Source organism: Grampus griseus (assembly GCF_964374135.1).
Source record: "Grampus griseus genome assembly, chromosome: 19".
NCBI classification, from domain to species: domain Eukaryota; kingdom Metazoa; phylum Chordata; class Mammalia; order Artiodactyla; family Delphinidae; genus Grampus; species Grampus griseus.
In genome coordinates, this window is record NC_139013.1 from 7,531,223 (window position 1) to 7,549,203 (window position 17,981).

Sequence of the window (17,981 nt, forward strand, 5' to 3'; positions counted from 1 at the left end):
TAGTCAAGAACTTTCTGTCTGAGGTTGTTACGCTGGTGTCTCTGAGGGGTAGAGCCGGAGTAGTGGGCTTCTGGGCCCCGAGGGAGGAGGGGACAAGGACCTCGGACTTGTAGGTCTGAGGAAGGAGGAAGCTCGGGGTCCAGGTTACTGGTTCTGAGGGAGGAGGGGGCTGGGGACCAGGATTCCTGGATCTGAAAGAAGAGAAGACTAGGGACCTGGAGTTTTGGGTCCGAGGGCAGAGGGGGCGAGACGGCAGGAATCCTGAGTTTGAGGGAGGAGGGGTTTGGGGATCCGGACCTCTGGGTCTGAGGGAGGACGGGGCTGGGACCAACCTTCCAGGCTTCTGGCTTTCCTGGCAACGGCCCCCAGGGCCGGGCTTCCAGGATCCAGCCCCTATTTACCGTTCGACCCCACGACCTCACCGGATTTTGAGGTGGATAGAATCCTGGAGTGAGTGACAGAGGGAGAGACAGTCTCACGCGGAATGGCAACGGGAACGCGCTATGCTGGGAAGGTGGTCGTCGTGACAGGGGGCGGGCGCGGCATCGGAGCCGGGATCGTTCGAGCCTTCGGTGAGTGGGGTCTGGCTGGCTCTGAATGTTGGGAGTCTGGGAGAGGAGGGACCCTCGGGGGCTAATTAATGGGTGTGGAAAGAAGTATCTTCTGTACTGGAATCTAGATTCTTATCTTATAAAATCCCATTTGCAAAGTTAATGAAAAGATAGGCAGTGGTAGCCTGGGGCCTGAGATTTTGGCGGATTTCCAAACGCCATTGACTCGCTTTCGGCGGGTCTCAGTAATGGCTGCAAAACGGGTGGTTTGGGGGAACATGCCTCTTGCAGATTTAGGGTTTACTCTGGAACCCGGGGATGGAGGCTCAGGAGCTCCAGCAAGCACCTGGAGCAGCCAAGGAGAATATGTGTCAAAACTTCTGCCCTTTGTCCTAAGGGATTATCATGAGACTTTGGGGTCACGAGGGGAGCATAGTGGGAGACGGCCCCACTTCAGGTGGCCACTAGAGGGCACCAGAGGGCTTCGCAAAGGCCTGTGCTGGGTTAACCAGTTCTCTTCCCATCCTCAGTGGAAAGCGGTGCCCAAGTGGTTATCTGTGACAAAGATGGTGAGTGAGGGTCCCTCAGTCCTCACCCCCACCCCTCCAAGAGGAGTCCGGGTCCCCAGACCCTTCCTCCCTCTGACCCAAGAGTCCAGACCCCCAGCCCTTCTCTTCCTGCAGAGTCCGGGGGTCGGGCGCTGGAGCGGGAGCTTCCTGGCACCGTCTTTCTGCTCTGTGATGTGACTCAGGAGGAAGATGTGAGGGTGAGCGTATTTTCTGTCCCTACCCCCGGTATCTCCACTTGTTTCTCCACCCCGCCCCAGGCTTTTGCACATGCTGTTCCCTCTGCCTTCCCCCCTTCTCCTGGCTAAATTGTACCCGTCCCAGAGGTTTCAGCTCAGTATCATTTCCAGGCTTTCCCTAACTCTGCCGACCAGGTCCTGTGTCTCCTGGGAAGATTCTCCTTTATCTCCCACTCCCTCAAGGCTCTTGTCACACCTGTCATGTGGATTGGGACAAATAAGTTCCTCACAGTGAGTCTCTTTCTGTAAGAGTTTTTCTCTTTCCTCAGGGTTTCTGGTCTTTCTCTTTAGCCAGCATCTCTGACATCTGCCCCTGCACCCCAATCCCAGGTCTCTGGAGTAGTGACCGCAGTGTGAATGTCACCAGCCCTCTGGTGTCTGGCCCCTCAGCTGTGACTCCTGTCCCCACCTCGCTTTTGGACCCTCGGCTCCAAAAGGCCTGGTACCATCACTGCTCACTCACGAGATATCTTTCTCCTCAGACCCTCATTTCTGAGACCATCCACCGTTTCGGCCGCCTGGATTGTGTAGTCAACAGCGCTGGCTACCGTGAGTCGTGAGTCCTGAGGGCTGTTCTCCACTGGTGTCAACCCACCTCCTGGCTTCCCACCCCAATGCTGGCTCTGTTCCATCCCTGCTGTGTGCCCCCAGGCCTGTGCCCTTAGCCCTTTTATGCATCCGTTTCTACATCTCTAAAATGAAAATCACCATCCTTGTCATCATTATAGGGTCGTTGTGAGTATGGAATAGTGTAACTGCTCAGCCTCATAATTGCCAGAACTGTCTTGGGCACATAGCTGCCATCTTGTAGCCTCAGTTTCTTATCTATGAAGTGAGGCTGATGGCCCTTTTTCCATGACTGAAGTGATGTACTCTCTACACGTGGTCTATAGGGCTTGGTGTGGAGGCTTTGAAGGGAAATTGCCATCAGCTTTCTGCTTACCCTTCGTAAGAATGCCTCACGTTGGTAAACCAAGGCTCAGCGAGGTGAATTGATTGGACTGGAGTCACACAGCAAGGCCGTGGTAGAAAGAAGCCTCTCTTATTGGCTGGGCAACTTTGAGCAATTGACTTACCCTCTCTGGGCTGCACTTCCCTTCTCTGTTGTAAGAATTTAGAGACGGCAGATACTAGTGCATCCTTTCTCTCTGTGTCCTTGATCCTTTCAACAGATATTTATTGAGCATCTACTATGCCCCACATTCTGTCCTAGGGACTGGGGATTTAGCAGTGAACAAAACTGACCAAGCATTCCTGTCCTCATGGGATTCACATTGTAGAGGAAGGAAATAGACAAGAAAAGACAGATACAGTTAATCCTCATTATTTGCGGATTCCGTATTTGCGAACTCACCTCCTTGCAGGGTGGGTTGTAACCCCAGAATCAGTACTCACTGCGCTTTCCCGGTATTCACGGACATGGGCAGAGAGGCAAAAATTTGAGTTGCCCGTAGCACATGTTCCCAGCTAAGGTCAAACATGGTGATGCTCTGCCCTCTGGGTTTAGCTTTCAAACAGAGAGATGCCCAGAGGTGGAGATGGGAGAGGGCAGTGTCTGTAAGGAGCTCCCGCTGGGGCCAGCTGGATGGGTTTGAATCCCAGCTCTGGCATCTGTGAGTGGGGCAGCCTCAGGCAAGTCACTTAACACTTCCTTAATTGCAAAATAAATAAAATAGAGTCTGCCAGTATGGGTTGTTTTTTAGGATTTAAGATTATAATATTTATGTTAGATAGCCATATAACTATATACATATACATATGTACATATATACATACACATATATGTCCTGTCTTAGTCTGTTCATGCTGCTATAACAGAAATACCATGGACTGGGTGGCTTAAATGACAAACATTTATTTCTCACAGTTCTGGAGGCTGCAAAGTCCAAGATCAAGTCAGAAGCAGATTTGGTGTTGGGTGAGGGCCTGCTTGTTGGGGCCTTACATGGTGGAAGGAATGAAGGACCTCATGGGGGTCTCTTTTATAAGGGCACTAATCCCATTCAAGAGGGAGCCATCCTCATGACTTAACTCCCACAGAACCCCACCTCCAAATACCATCACATTGGAGGTTAGGATTTTAACATAAGGAATTTGGGGGGCGGGACACAAACTTTCAGTTAATAGCATGTATATGTTATAATGTAATATTATATACATGTATTTCCCCTAGGAGCAATGGGTCAATAGTCACTAATTCAGTGTTCCCTGTGAGTTTGTGGACTATAGCTGCCTCGAATAAGGATAATTGATTGTATATATTAGCATGTCTGGTACTGATAAAGACTATGAAGAAAAATAAATCTGATTGAGGGCTTAGAGAATGGCAGGGGCTGTTTTGTACAGAGGGTCTGGGGTGGATTCTCTGAAGATGTTTGAACCGTTCTCTGAAGGAAGCAAGGCCATAAGCCCTGGGTCTCCAGGAGGAATAATCCAATATTTCATTAACTTTCCATTATCTTGTTTCCCATCTCTCTGTCCCTTTATCCACTTTGACTCTTAAAGCCTTTGGAAGGTTCAGGGTCCATTTTTCCCAGTTTCTATTTTTTTTTTCCTGTTCTTACTCCTATCTTTCCTGCTTCTTTTCTTCTGAATGTTGATTTGTCTGTCCCTCTTCCATCCACCCAGTTCTTTCTATTTTTTTTTTTAATATTTATTTATTTGGCTGTGCCGGGTCTTAGTTTCGACACGTGGGATCTTTTAGTTGTGGCTTACAGGATCTAGTTCCCTGACCAGGGATCGAAGCCAGGCCCCCTGCATTGGGAGTGCAGAGTCTTAACCACTGGACCACCAGGCAAGTCCCCTCTTTCTATTTATTTAACAAACACATTTATAGTACTAAGTGTCAGGCACAAATATTGACTTGTGAAATTTATAAGCCTAGGAACAAAGTGTTATCCTCATTCTGCAGATGAGGAAACAGGCACAGGGGGCAAAGTGACTTGCCTAAAGTCACACAGCCAAGAAGTGTCAGAGCTAAGATTTGAACCCAGGCCTTCCGGCCCTGAGACTGTTTTTTTGTTTGTTTTTTCTTTTGATGCTCCTTTTAATTTTTTAAATATTTGTTTATTTATTTGGTTGCACCAGGTCTTAGTTGCGGCTCCAGGGCTCCTTTAGTTGCGGCTTGCCAGCTCCTTAGTTGCGGAATGCAAACTCTTAGTTGCAGAATGCAAACTCTTAGTTGCGGCATGCATGTGGGATCTAGTTCCCTGACCGGGGATCAAACGTCGGCCCCCTGCATTGGGAGCGCAGAGTCTTATCCACTGCGCCACCAGGGAAGTCCCTGCTCCTTTTAATTTTTTTAAATTGAAGTATAGTTAATTTATAGTCTTATGTTAGCTTCAGGTGTACACCATAGAGATTCAGTATTTTTGCAGACTATATTCCATTATAGGTTATTTCAAGATAATGGCTATAATTCCCTGTGCTATACCATATATCCTTGTTGCTTATCTACTTTATACATAGTAGTTTGTATCTGTAGTAGTTTGTATACTCCTGATTTGTCCCTCTCTCCTTCCTTCTCCCCTTTGGTAACCACAAGTTTCTTTTCTATATCTGAGTCTGTTTCCATTTTGCATATATATTTACTTGTATTATTTGTTAGATTTCACATATAAGTGATATCATACAGTTTTTGTCTTTCTCTGACTTATTTCACTAAGCATAATATTCTCTAGGTTCATCCATGTTGCTGCAAATGGCGATATTTCATTCTTTTTTTTTTTTTTTTTTTTGCGGTACGTGGGCCTCTCACTGTCGTGGCCTCTCCTGCTGCGGAGCACAGGCTCCGGACGCGCAGGCTCAGCGGCCATGGCTCACGGGCCCAGGCGCTCCGCGGCATGTGGTATCCTCCCGGACCGGGGCACGAACCCCGGACTCTCAACCACTGCGCATCGGCAGGCGGACTCTCAACCACTGCGCCACCAGGGAAGCCCCCATTCTTTCTTTTAAGGCTAATATTCCAAGTGTACATACAAACCACATCTTCTTAATCCAATTTTGAGACTACTTTTTTAGTAACCACTATGCAGCCTCCTTTCCTTTTCAGGACCCTTGACCCTCTTGTCTGCCACTCCTCCCCCCTGCACCCCGCAGTGCCTATTTCCCTTCCCTGCTCTCCTGTCTTCCTGGTTCCCTCATCCTCTGCTCTCTCTCTCTTCCACCCCCACCCTTAGATCCACCTCCGCAGTGGCCCGAGGAGACCTCTGCCCAGGGCTTCCGGCAGCTGCTGGAGCTGAACCTGCTGGGGACGTACACCCTGACCAAGGTGAGCAGCCGCCTGACAGTGAGATTGTCAGACCCACTTTGTCTCAGAGCCAAATGTTTTCTGTGCCTTGCTTTGATCTTATTCCAGAAGGACTCCATTTCTGTAGAAAAGAAATGCATGCAGATCCCTACATCTGGCCAAAGCTACCTGTGTTGCTACATAGCCCAGTCTTCTTAGGAACCTTCCAGAACCTTCCAAAGTGGTGTGGTGGTAGTGGTGGGGGATGTTAAGGATCTGGAGAAAGGAGTTAGGACAAGGCATCAGTAATAGACAGTCACAGGTTTGCTACCCAGTGAATAGCTATCAGGAGCAAAGAGTATCTCCTTCTACCTCCACGCCTTTCCTCTGAATCTTCCCCAAATCGCCTCCTACTCACTATCTCAGTTCAAATACCATCTCTTCAGAAAGGCCTTTCCTGACTACTCGCTCATATGGCAGCTACTTGTACATATTCGTTCTCTATGATAACAATTTATTTTCATCAAAGTACTTTTTATTTATTTATTTAATTTACCATCATAATACTTTTTTTTTTTTTTGCTGTGCTATGGGACTTGTAGGATCTCTGTTCCCCGACCAGGGATCGAACCCGTGCTTCCTGCAGTGGAAACGCAGAGTCCTAACCACTAGACCGCCAGGGAATTCCCCATTATAATACTTTTTTAAAATTATTTATTTATTTTTGGCTGCGTTGGGTCTTCATTGCCGCGCGCCGGCTTTCTCCAGTTGTGGCGAGCAGGGGCTACCCTTTGTTGCAGTATGTGGGCTTCTCATTGCGGTGGCTTCTCTTTGTTGCGGAGCACGGACCCTAGAGCGTGCGGGCTTAGTAGTTGTGGTGCACGGGCTTAGTTGCTCCACGGCATGTGGGATCTTCCCGGACCAGGGATCAAACTTGTGTCCCTTGCATTGGCAGGTGGAGTCTTAATCACTGCGCCACCAGGGAGGCCCCTATTCTGTCATTCTTGTTTCTTGTTGACTCCTCACTTTTTCTTTTCTTTACCTTTTCTGGACTATTTGAAAGCAAATCTCAGATATCATTATTTCACCCATAAATAAAATAATTCAGTATGATCTTTACTAGATAAGGGTTTTTTTAATTTGTTTTTTAAGTGTGTATCTGTGTGCTCTTTTAGACAGGGTGGGTGGTCAGAAGGCTTCTCTAAGAGGTGACATTTGAGTCAAGACCCCAAGGAGGTATGTGGGCAATTGTGGTCCAGCAGAGGAGCAGCCAGTGCAAAGGCCCTGGGGTGGGAGTGCTTGGCGTGTAGGAGGGACAGTGAGGAAGGCAGCGTGACTGAAGCAGACGAAGCAGGGAGAGGCTGGAAGTTGAGGGCAGATCGTGCTGGGTCTTGTAAACCTTGGAGAGGACTTGGGTTTGACACTGTCTGAGCTGGGAGCCATAGAGTGCTCGGAGCAGAGGAACTCGAACTGTTGTAAGTGGGATCTGGTGCCGTCTGGTGGCCAGGTGGGGAACAAAGTGGGGGGCAAGGGCAGAGGCCAGGAAGCCAGTGAGGAGGTGACGATGGGATGGTCCAGGCCAGAGGAGGTGATGTTGGATCCCACCAGGCTGGTGGCTGTGGATTTGGTGAGAAATGGTCTGATTCTGCATACATTTTTTCCGTAAGTTTTTCTGTTTATTTATTTATTTGGCTGCCTCGGGTCTTAGTTGCAGCTCGCGGGATCTTCGTTGCGGCGAGAGGGCTCTTCATTGCTGCTTGTGGGCTTCTCTCTAGTTGTGGTGCTGGGACTCCAGAGCGCACAGTCTCAGTAGTCGCGGTGTTAGGGCTTTCTAGTTGTGGCACGCGGGCTTAGTTGCCCTGCGGCATGTGGGATCTTAGTTCCCTGATCAGGGACCGAACTCGAGTTCCCTGCATTGGAAGGCGGATTCTTAACCACTGGACCACCAGGGAAATCCCTGGATGCATTTTAAAGGTAGACTTTTTAAGATTTCCTTATAGACTAGATGTGGCGGCCGACTTAAGAAAGAAAGGAGTGGGTGGGGTTTTTGTTTGTTTGTTTCCCGCAACCCCAATCCCCAGCATCTGGCAGGAAGGCGTTGGCATCTGCTGCCCTGGGGAAGCCTGGGGAGGAGCAGGCGGGGCGGAGGGCTGTTGAGTGAGAGATTCCCACCAGACATCTGCGTGCGGGCCATGGGTCTAGGGCAAAGGTTGAGGCCTGGAGACATCAGTTCGGAGCGCACCAGCTTGAGGCTAGAGGAGCTCAGGAAAGCGAATGTCAACAGAGGGGAGAGGGGCACGGAGTGGGTCAGGGGTCACCTGTGTGGAGAAGCTCAGGTGCTTCCCCAGATCTCATCCGAGATCCAGGTGAAATATCCCCAGGCAGTTGGATAATCTGTCTCTCAACCAATCAACCCTGGCTCCTGTCCCCAGTTTCTGTTCACCTTCTAAGATTGGCCCCTCCTGGGAATTCCCTGGCAGTCCAGTGGTTAGGACTGCACGCTTTCACTGCGGAGGGCATGGGTTCAATCCCTGGTCTGGGAAGTAAGATCCCGCAAGTCAATGGTATGCGGCCAAAATAATAATAACAAAAGATTGGCACCTCCGTACAATAAGGCATGCACACACCACAGCCCGTAAAGGGTAAGTGCGTGTGTGTATTTTTTTCCCCTTCCTTGGCCGTGCCGACGGCATGTGAGATCTTAGCTGCCCCACCACGGACCGAACCTGAGCCCCTCGCACTGGAAGCAGGGATCCTTAACCACTGGACCACCAGGGGCTTCCCGTGTGTGTGTGTGGTTTTTTTTTTCTTTCTCTCCTTCCCTCATTAATTGCCTAATTGCCAGCATTTTTAAAAAGAGAGAAATTTCTCACAAACACCTGGATTTCTGGTTTCTCTTGAAAAGTTGGCCAACTGCATCCATGGCAAGGGCTCCCCACTGTACCCCAATCCCCAGCTCTCCCTCCTTGGCCTCCTGACCCTGTTACCTGTGAGTGGCTGGTGCAGAAGCCTCACATGAGGGTCTAGATCTGGGGTCCACCTGCCTGGGTTCTCTGTCCCTTCCTACTTGTAACATCAGGCAAGATTCTCAGTCTCTCTGCACCTAGGTTTTCTCATCTGTAGAAGGAGGCTAATAGTGGTAGTAATTCACAGCGTTGTCCTGAGAATTGAATGAGATTAAATTAAATACCCACAAAGTCCTCAGAACATACCTGGCACAGAGGTTTCTGTCTGCAAGGTATTATTGTTTATCGTGAACCTTGCCCCATCCTGTTTCTTGTGGCCGATCCACCTCACTCGGTTTGCAGTCTCTGAGATACATATTGGGCAAATGAATCCTGGGAGAAGTAGAAGGGAAAAGGTGAAGTTTGAGCTCGACCTTGAATGGGAGGGAAGGAAGTAGAGAAGTAGGACACAGGGTGTTTCACTTGCCAAAAGAGTGTGCAAAGGTCCTGGGGCAGAAACAACCTGGGTGTATTTTAAGAACAGGAGAACCTCCATCTCCTTCTCCCTTTAGCAATTATAAGCATTTTGTTAAGCTTGTTCTATCCATTGCCTCCTGCCATCCCCTACCCAGATATCATATAATTTCATTAGTAAGAACTTCATAAATACTACCAATGGATTAGAACGTTTATTTATTTTTATTTTTTTTGCTGTACATGGGCCTCTCACTGTTGTGGCCTCTCCCGTTGCGGAGCACATGCGCCGGACGCGCAGGCTCAGCGGCCATGGCTCACAGGCCCAGCGGCTCCGTGGCATGTGGGATCTTCCCGGACCGGGGCACGAACCGGCGTCCCCTGCATCAGCAGGCGGACTCTCAACCACTGCGCCACCAGGGAAGCCCTATTTATTTTTATTTTGACATAATTTAAGACTTATTTAAGACTTATTGCCCGGATAATACAGAGGAGTCCTGTACACGCAGACTCCCCATTGTTAAGATTTTACCACATTTGCTTTATTCTTCTATCTCTCTATTTGAGAGTAAGTTGCAAGCATGATGTCTATTTACCCTTCAGTGCTTTGGAGGGTATTTCCTAAAAACTAGAACATTCTCTTACACAGTCATAGTAACATTAACATTGATATCATGATCTTAGCTAATCTAGAGACTTTCTTGTTCAGATTATTAGAATTCTTATCACGGTACCGTGGCCACACCTGTGTTAGTCGGGGTTCCCCCAGAAGCAGAGTCCAGGTGGGGATTGAAAGGCAGGATGGATGGAAGGCGATCCCAGGAATTGCTTCCTTCAGCCTGGGGAGTAGTTGCTAGGCTGCTGATGAAGGGCGTCACCAAGCAAGTTACCACCAGGTGGGGCACCATCCCCTGGGGGCACTCTGGGATTCAGCGAGAAACATGCACCTCAGAGTCATCCCCCTATCTAAGAGGCAAGGGAGAGCCAAATACTGTTTTAACTTAAAAATACATTTGGGGGGGGGGTCTTCCCTGGTGGTCCAGTGGTTAGGACTCCGCGCGTTCACTGCCAAGGGCCTGGGTTCAATCCCTGGTCTGGGAATTAAGATCCTGCAAGCAGTGTGGGGTGACCAAAAAAAAAAAAAAAATTTAACTTCATGTTAATAATTAAAATTAAGACTTTTTTACATGACCAAATTACTATTAGATCTCCTAAGAAAATTAAGTCATTTCTTAATACCATTTCATACCCAAGGCCTATTTAAATTCACCCAGTTTTTCGCAAATGTCTTATTATAGTTGGTTTGTTCACACCAAGCTCCAAAGTCTGCCGATTGCATTTGGTTTTTCAGAGGGCAGAGACTTTTGTCTGCTTCTTCCTGCCTCTATCCCAGTGCCTGTTGTAAAGCAATTTGTCAACATGTGTAAGTTGCTGCCATTATCACCATTGTCATCATTATAACCATCACCACCATCATCATCATCACCATCATTCCCATCACCACCATCATCATCATTAACATCATCATAACCATCTTCACCATTATTGCCATCACCACCCTCATCATCACTATAATCATCACCACCATGGCTCCCATCACCCTCACTGTCATCATTATTAAACCATCATTACCATCTTCACCATCATTACCGTCATCATCATTGTGACCATCACTACCATCACCATTATCATCATCATTATTTACCACCATCATCATGACCATCTTCACCATCATTGCCATCACCACCATCATCACCATCATTCCCATCACCACCATGACTGCCATCATCATCATCGTCATCATTTACCACCATCATTACCATCTTCACCATCATCGCCATCATCACCATCATCATCATTATAACCATCACTGCCATCATTGTCATCGTTATTAAATCATCATATTACCATCTTCACCATCATTGCCATCATCCCCCCATCATTATCATCATTACCTTCATCACCATCATCATCATCACCACCACCAATGTCCCTTGAAAGCTTTTTAAATGTTGATTCTGGGACCCCAGGCCTCCTGAATCAGAATCTCTGGGTCTTTGGCCTCCCTGGTGGATTCTGACACAAGCCAAAGTGAGCCATTCCCTAGGCTAGAGAAAACAACAGAGGAATTAGGGATAGTTATATAGTTAAGGAAATGAGATCTCGTCAGTAGGGATCGCAGAAGATGTTTGAGCACAGGAGTGTCTATTGTAGACCCTCAGAGCTGGATTGGTTCTTAGAGACCTATCCATTCGTTCATCTATTTAGTCATCAAAGACCGACCAAGCATTCGTAGGTGCTGGGGATACACCACGTGGTCTTTGCCCTTGTGGAGTTTATAGTCATGGGGCAGCCAAGTGTTACTAAATAAACAAGAGACGAGTGTATATGGGTGAGTGTGTTCTGGTGCTGGTTTGTTCTGGCTGTCAGGGTAGGCTTTTTGCAGGAAGTGAAACATGAATGACATTAGCTAGGGGAGAGGTGGGGCAAAGGGAGGGAGTCGGGCCATCAAGAGTCCGGTGGGTCCTTGATGGAGCTACACGGAGACGCAGGTGCTCCTGGCAGAGAACAGCCTGTGCAGAGGCCTGGCCGTGGGAGAGAGTTAGGAGCTCCCAAGGTGCTGAGTGCCGTGAGTGAAGGGGGTGGTACAGGAAGGGGTTGGGGGGCAGATACATCAGGCTTGGATGGCCATGCCGAGGCATCTGGTCTTGACCTCAAGAGCAACAGGAAGCCATAGAAGGTATTTGAGCAAGGAAGGGATGTGAGCCCATTAATACTAACAGATCATTAGTAGTAACAGATCATTCTGTCTCTTGTATGAGGAACAAATCTGTGGGCAACGTGGGGTGAGAATTCGTATCAGGAGATGATCGTACTTGTGCACGTGAGAAGAGATGGCCTTCAAGGCCTCACACACTCTGGCCCCTGTTGCTCCTCTGATCTCACTTCCCACCGCAGTGGCCTCCTGGCTGCTAAACACACCCAGCCTGGTTCTGCCTCAGGGCCTTTGCACACGCTGTTCCCTCTGCCCAGCATGGTTTTCTCTAAGAAATGCCTACAGCTCACACCTGGACTCAAAATGCTCAAATCTGGGACTTCCCTGGCAGTCCAGTGGTTAAGACTTCAAGCTTCCACTGCAGGGGGCATGGACAGGTTCAATCCCTGGTCCAGGAACTAAGATCCCGCAAACTGTGAGGAGAGGCCCCTCCCAAAAAAGAATGAAAAAAACCCCCTCAAGTCTCACCTTCCCAAAGCCCTCCCTTGGGCACCCTGTTTGAAACTGCACCCAGCCCAACACTCCCATTCCCCCTCCTCCTGCTCTCCTTCTTGTTTCATATCCCTAATTACACTCTTGAACATTTCATAGTGCACTTGTATCTGTTTCTTGCTGCCTCCCCATGGAACTTGGGCTCCACGAGGGCAGAAATCTCTCCCGATCTTGTTTCCTGCAGTGTCCACAGCATCTACCCCAGTACCTGGCACATAATAGGTCCTCACGAAATGTCTGTGAAATGAATTAACAAGGTGGAGGGAATTGTAGAGATTCAAGAGCTCCTTGGTGATGGGTCTGATGAGGAACTGAGGGTGAGGGAGGCTCTGGAAGACCCCCAGATCTCCTGGGTCTCCGGCTTGAGAAACTGGGTGGGAGCGGGCCCCATGTCAGAGGCTGGGAACCAGGAAGAGGGGCAGATTTTAGAGGGAGACAATGGGGTAAGTTTTGCACTTGAGACACGGAGATGAAAATGCCCGAGGGGGCCAGGTCAGGAGCTCCAGAAGGGGGCTCCAAGGGCGATTTAGGAGATGCTGGTGGAAACCCAGTAAAGTAGGGGGTTCCCACGGCAGGGCGAGGAGAGCAAGAAGCAGACCCAGGAACCTGAACATTTAGGAGACCTGGAGTCAGGCCAGGGAGAGCCTGCAGGAGTTCTCTGAGCGAGCCAGGCTGTTTCAAATCGGGCGTCTGAAGGGAGGAAGGGAAAGAGGGACAGGGAGAGTCAGCAGGTCTCTTACCAGCCCGTCCCTGATGCAGCTACACAGAGGTACAGGCGACCTTGGCAGGAGGAGTGGGGGAGGATGCCTGCCAAGGAATGCCTTGGGTTAGGGCTGGAAAGGGGCCACAAGGAGCATGGGGCAAATATTTATTGAACGCTAGCTGTGTGCCCAGTGCTGAGATGAGGGTGGTGAATGAACCCGTCTCAGCCCCCATGGACCTCACCTTTGCAGGTTGGGGGAGGGGAGGGAGTTAAACAGCTGGGCAGGGAGTGATGAGGATTAAGGAGAGAAATATGGCCGGGGCAGGGCCTGGGGAGTCAGGGTTTCAAGGCTGGTGGGAGTGAGGGGAGACAGGGAGGAGAACATTTAGAGTTGTCAGAAGTTTCTTTTTTTTTTTAAGATTTTTTTTTTTGCGGTACGCGGGCCTCTCACTGTTGTGGCCTCTCCCGTTGCGGAGCACAGGCTCCGGACGCGCAGGCTCAGCGGCCATGGCTCACGGGCCCAGCCACTCCGCGACATGTGGGATCCTCCCAGACCGGGGCACGAACCCGTGTCTCCTGCATCGGCAGGCGGACTCTCAACCACTGCGCCACCAGGGAAGACCTAGATTTTTTTTTTTTTTTTTTTTTTTGATGTGGACCATTTTTAAAGTCTTTATTGAGCTTGTTACAATATTGCTTCTGTTTTATGTTTTGGTTTTTTGTCTGCCAGGCACATGGGATTTTAGCTCCCCGAGCAGGGATCGAACCTGTACCCCCTGCAGTGCAAGAGTGGAGTCTTAATCACTGGACCGCCAGGGAAGTCCCAAGTTGTCAGAAGTTTTTATTTGCTTATGGGTTTTGGTCTCAGATGGCCAAGCCACAAATACTGGCTCGTGACCGATCACATGACCCTCTGAGCATCAGTCACCCTTTCGCTCCTCAGCCTCCTCACCCGGAGGAAGGCGCTGTCGACTAGACCTCATTTTAGGGTTGCCGTGAGGATTAAATGAGCTAATCTGTGTAAAGAGCTGAGAACAGGACTTCCCTGATGGAGCAGTGGTTAAGAATCTGCCTGCCAATGCAGGGGACACGGGTTCGATCCCTGATCTGGGAAGATCTCACATGCCGCAGAGAAACTAAGCCCGTGCGCCACAACTACTGAGCCTGCGCTCTAGAGCCTGCGAGCCACAACTACTGAGCCCATGTGCTACACTACTGAAGCTCGTGCGCCTAGAGCCCATGCTCCGCAACAAGAGAAGCCACCACAATGAGAAGCCCGAGCACTGCAATGCAGAGTAGCCCCCCCACCGTGACTAGAGAAAGCCTGTGCGCAGCAACGAAGACCCAGCGCTGCCAGGAATAAATAAATAAATTTATAAAAAAAATAGCTGAGAACAGGGGCAGGCGCATAATAGATCCTCAATAAATTCATTCATTGATGCCAAAGATATTTATTGAACACCTACTATGTGCCAGACACCTTAGTATGGGGGATGAATCAAAATAAGAAATTCCAACCGTCCCTCATAGGTTTTTGCATTCTGGTGGGAGAAACACAGAATAAACAAATAAGCAAGTAATAAAAATATATATGGCATGTCAGAAGGAGGTGTGTGACACAGGGAAAAGGAATCAGGAAGAGGGCTGGGGACCCAGGGGTAGGCAGGTTGCAGTTTTAAATAGAACAGTGAGGGAATCCTCATTGAGAAGATGACATTTGAACAGGATTTGAAATTGCTGAGGGGATAGTACTGTCCCACTTTAGCCCTGAAACTATGGACCGAATGTCCCATGTCCCCAGAAAACTGGGGAAAGTTGGTCACCCTAGGACTGAGTCACATGCTGTGTCAGGAGAAACATTCTGAGCAGAGGGAACAGCAAATGCAAAGGCCCTGAGGTTGGAACTCGGGGAGTGTTTGAAGATAGAGCACTGAGGACAGGGTGGAGGCTGTTTCTGAGGGAGTGGAGGTTAGAAAGAGCTGGTGGGGTGAACCGGAGAGAGAGAGTTAATTTAGCTTCCCATTCTGAGTATCCCTTGGGTGAGCCAGCTTGTGACCATTAATCTTTCATGGCAGGAACAGTCCTTGCCCAAGGCAAGCAAGGGGAGGGATAGAATTTAAGTTTATTCAAGGTCATGTGTAATGGAAGAACAGAGAGACCGACTGGGAGGGAGAGAGAAGGAAAGGGAGAGAGAGAGAGTTGAGAGTTAGTTTAGGGACCTCCTGCTAGCCAGGGGTTGCCAATTCTGTTGGCAGAATAGGGAGTACATTTCATGAAGTCTTCCCATGTCACATTCTGACCACAGAGCTTTCCCTAAAACTCAGAGAAACCATCTTCCCCTCCACGGATAAAGAGATTCCTCCCAGTTTTGTAAAATATGCAGCCATCTTGGTCTCTCTTGCATTTTCCTATCTTGTTATGGACAGGAGTTTTTTTTTGTTTGTTTTTGTTTTTTGCGGTACGCAGGCCTCTTACTGTTGTGGCCTCTCCTGTTGCGGAGCACAGGCTCCAGACGCGCAGAGTCAGCAGCCATGGCTCACAGGCCCAGCCGCTCCACGGCATGTGGGATCTTCCCGGACCAGGGCACAAACCCGTGTCCCCTGCATCGGCAGGCGGACTCTCAACCACTGCGCCACCAGGGAAGCCCTGGACAGGAGTTTTGAGTAATATACAAAAAGGCCTAGAAAGAGACACAGGGACCCTGAGAGAGAGGGACAAGGACACAGAAAGGGGAGGCAGAGACAGAAAAATCCCTTCCAGACAAGGAGAGACTCCTTAAGGGGTGAGACCCAGAGGCCCTGGGGCAAACCAGAGAAGGTGCACACAGAACCCTGGCTGCTGCCCCTACAGGTTCCCAGATCAACTAGTGAGCATACCCGGGAGATGGCCATCAGGATGCATTTCAACGGGGCAGGCGGAGATCCAGGGGCTTGGGTGGCTTACTCTGCTTTCTGTCTCCCCAGCTCGCCCTCCCTCACTTGCGCAAGAGCCGCGGGAATGTCATCAACATCTCCAGCCTGGTCGGGGCAATTGGCCAGTCCCAGGCGGTTCCCTATGTGGCCACCAAGGTACACCACCGAGGTAGCCTGCCCCTTCCTTCAGGAACCTCAGCCCTGAGGCATGGCCACCTGTGACATGTTGTTATACATCAAGGGTCTCCCAAGAGACAGAGCCTGGTGCAGCCCAATGAAACCTGCAGGGAGAGCGTGACTTCCCTCTTCTGATGCCCCTGCTTGATACCCCCTGGTTGGGAGGAGAGGACAAAAGGAACCTCATCTTCTCTGGTCTGAACTTTCTCCATGTCCCGTCTTCTGCAGGGGGCAGTAACAGCCATGACCAAAGCCTTGGCCCTGGATGAGAGTCAATATGGTGTCCGTGCCAACTGGTGAGCAGCTCCACATGGGCTGAGAGCCTGCTGGGGGAGCTGGGAAGACTGGGAGTGAGCCCAGGAGGCAGTGTTTGTGGCAGACTTCCCTGACCCCGTCTCCTGCCTCACCCCAGCATCTCCCCAGGAAACATCTGGACCCCACTGTGGGAAGAGCTGGCAGCCTCAACGCCTGACCCCACAGTCACAATCCGAGAGGGCATGCTGGCCCAGGTAGGAGTGGGAGCCAGGGCCAGGTGGCATGGGGGTGGCGGTCAGGTGGTGGCTTCTCTTGACCCTCCTTTTCCCCTTGTCTCTCCCCAGCCCCTGGGCCGCATGGGCCAGCCAGCGGAGGTGGGGGCTGCCGCTGTTTTCCTGGCCTCCGAAGCCAGCTTCTGCACTGGGATTGAGCTGCTAGTGACTGGGGGTGCGGAGCTGGGGTATGGGTGCAAGGCAGGTCGGGGCACCCCCGTGGAGGCCCCCACCATCCCTTCGTGATCTCCCACATTTCCACTTGGGCTTCCCTGACTAGGGCTCTCCCACCCAAAACTCAGTCTCCCAAATTCCAGTTCCCCCCCCCCCCAACTCTAGACATCAAGCCCACTTACCAATGTGCCAAACCACCGCACAGGTTCCCTTAGAAGCGCTCTGCAGCCAGAAGGAGGAAGCCATCATTACATTTATTTTCGGCCCTTTATGAGTCCTATCACACCAGGACCCCGTCCCCCCGCCCCACCCAGCCCCACGCATTCCCACGCGTGGCCTGGACCCGAGGGACTACAACTCCCGGCAGGCTTTGCAGCAGGAGCCTGTAGCCAGGGTCTCCTGGGAAATGTATTGCAGGTCGGCTTCACCAGCTCGCTAATTAAAAAGGCCCGTAGGGGAGAGTAAATTAAGCTCCGATTAGGAAATAACGGAGGAGGTAAAGCAAAAAGATCTGCAGTTTATTCTTGGCGCTTAGGGAAAAGGAGTTTTGACCTTGCTGCCCGCGGAGTAGGAGGGTGGCCAGCGCCAAAAGTCCTGATGGAAGAGAAAGCCGTCGGGTTGAAACTCCCGGGTCAGAGGGAGGAAAGGCTTGGGGGCTGGACTCCTGGGTTTCTGGAGGAGGAAACTAGGGAAGAGGGAGGAGGAAACTAAGGGGCGTGGACTCCCGGGCTGGGAGGAGGGGGACTCGGTTCCCCGTGGTGGGGAGAGGGGCCCAGTTGGGGGTAAGTCCCCCAGGTGTGGAGGTGGAGCTGCATCGCTGCTGCGGATTGGCCGCGGCGGTGGGCGGTTTGGGGGTGGGGGGCGCGTGAGGCAATCGCTGATTGGCCGCGGCGGAGGCGGGCGCTGTCTCGGCGCCGCGTCCTGACTGCTTCCAGCCGAGGAGGTGGGGGAGGACTGGGGAGGAGGGAAGGAAAACAGGGAGACACCCTGCGGGGGTGGGGTCAGAATTTGACTGGCTGGGCCTGTGGCTTTTAGGACTGGGGAACAGAATTTGGGAGCAAAATGTCCCAGGGTAGAATTACGCAGACTCAGTGACCTAGGGAACGGAGTTCGAGGATAGAGGAGGAACAATATTTTGGTGTCACAGTAACCTGGATGCAGGAGTTGGGGGAACACTGACCACGGAAGGTTTGGGGGGCACAGTGACCGCGGAGCAC

At 50.5% G+C, this 17,981-nt stretch overlaps 1 protein-coding gene across 1 annotated transcript; it reads left to right on the forward strand.

The window, feature by feature from the left end:
- Positions 1-10: 10 nt before the first annotated feature.
- On the forward strand, positions 11-17,412 carry HSD17B14 (hydroxysteroid 17-beta dehydrogenase 14). The gene is made up of 9 exons (XM_082676854.1): positions 11-572; positions 1,082-1,120; positions 1,235-1,317; positions 1,839-1,905; positions 5,535-5,626; positions 15,938-16,042; positions 16,292-16,359; positions 16,476-16,572; positions 16,663-17,412. The coding sequence occupies exons 1-9, from the start codon at positions 485-487 to the stop codon at positions 16,834-16,836; spliced, it is 813 nt and encodes a 270-aa protein (XP_082532980.1). The 5' UTR covers positions 11-484; the 3' UTR covers positions 16,837-17,412.
- The last annotated feature ends 569 nt before the right edge of the window (positions 17,413-17,981 follow it).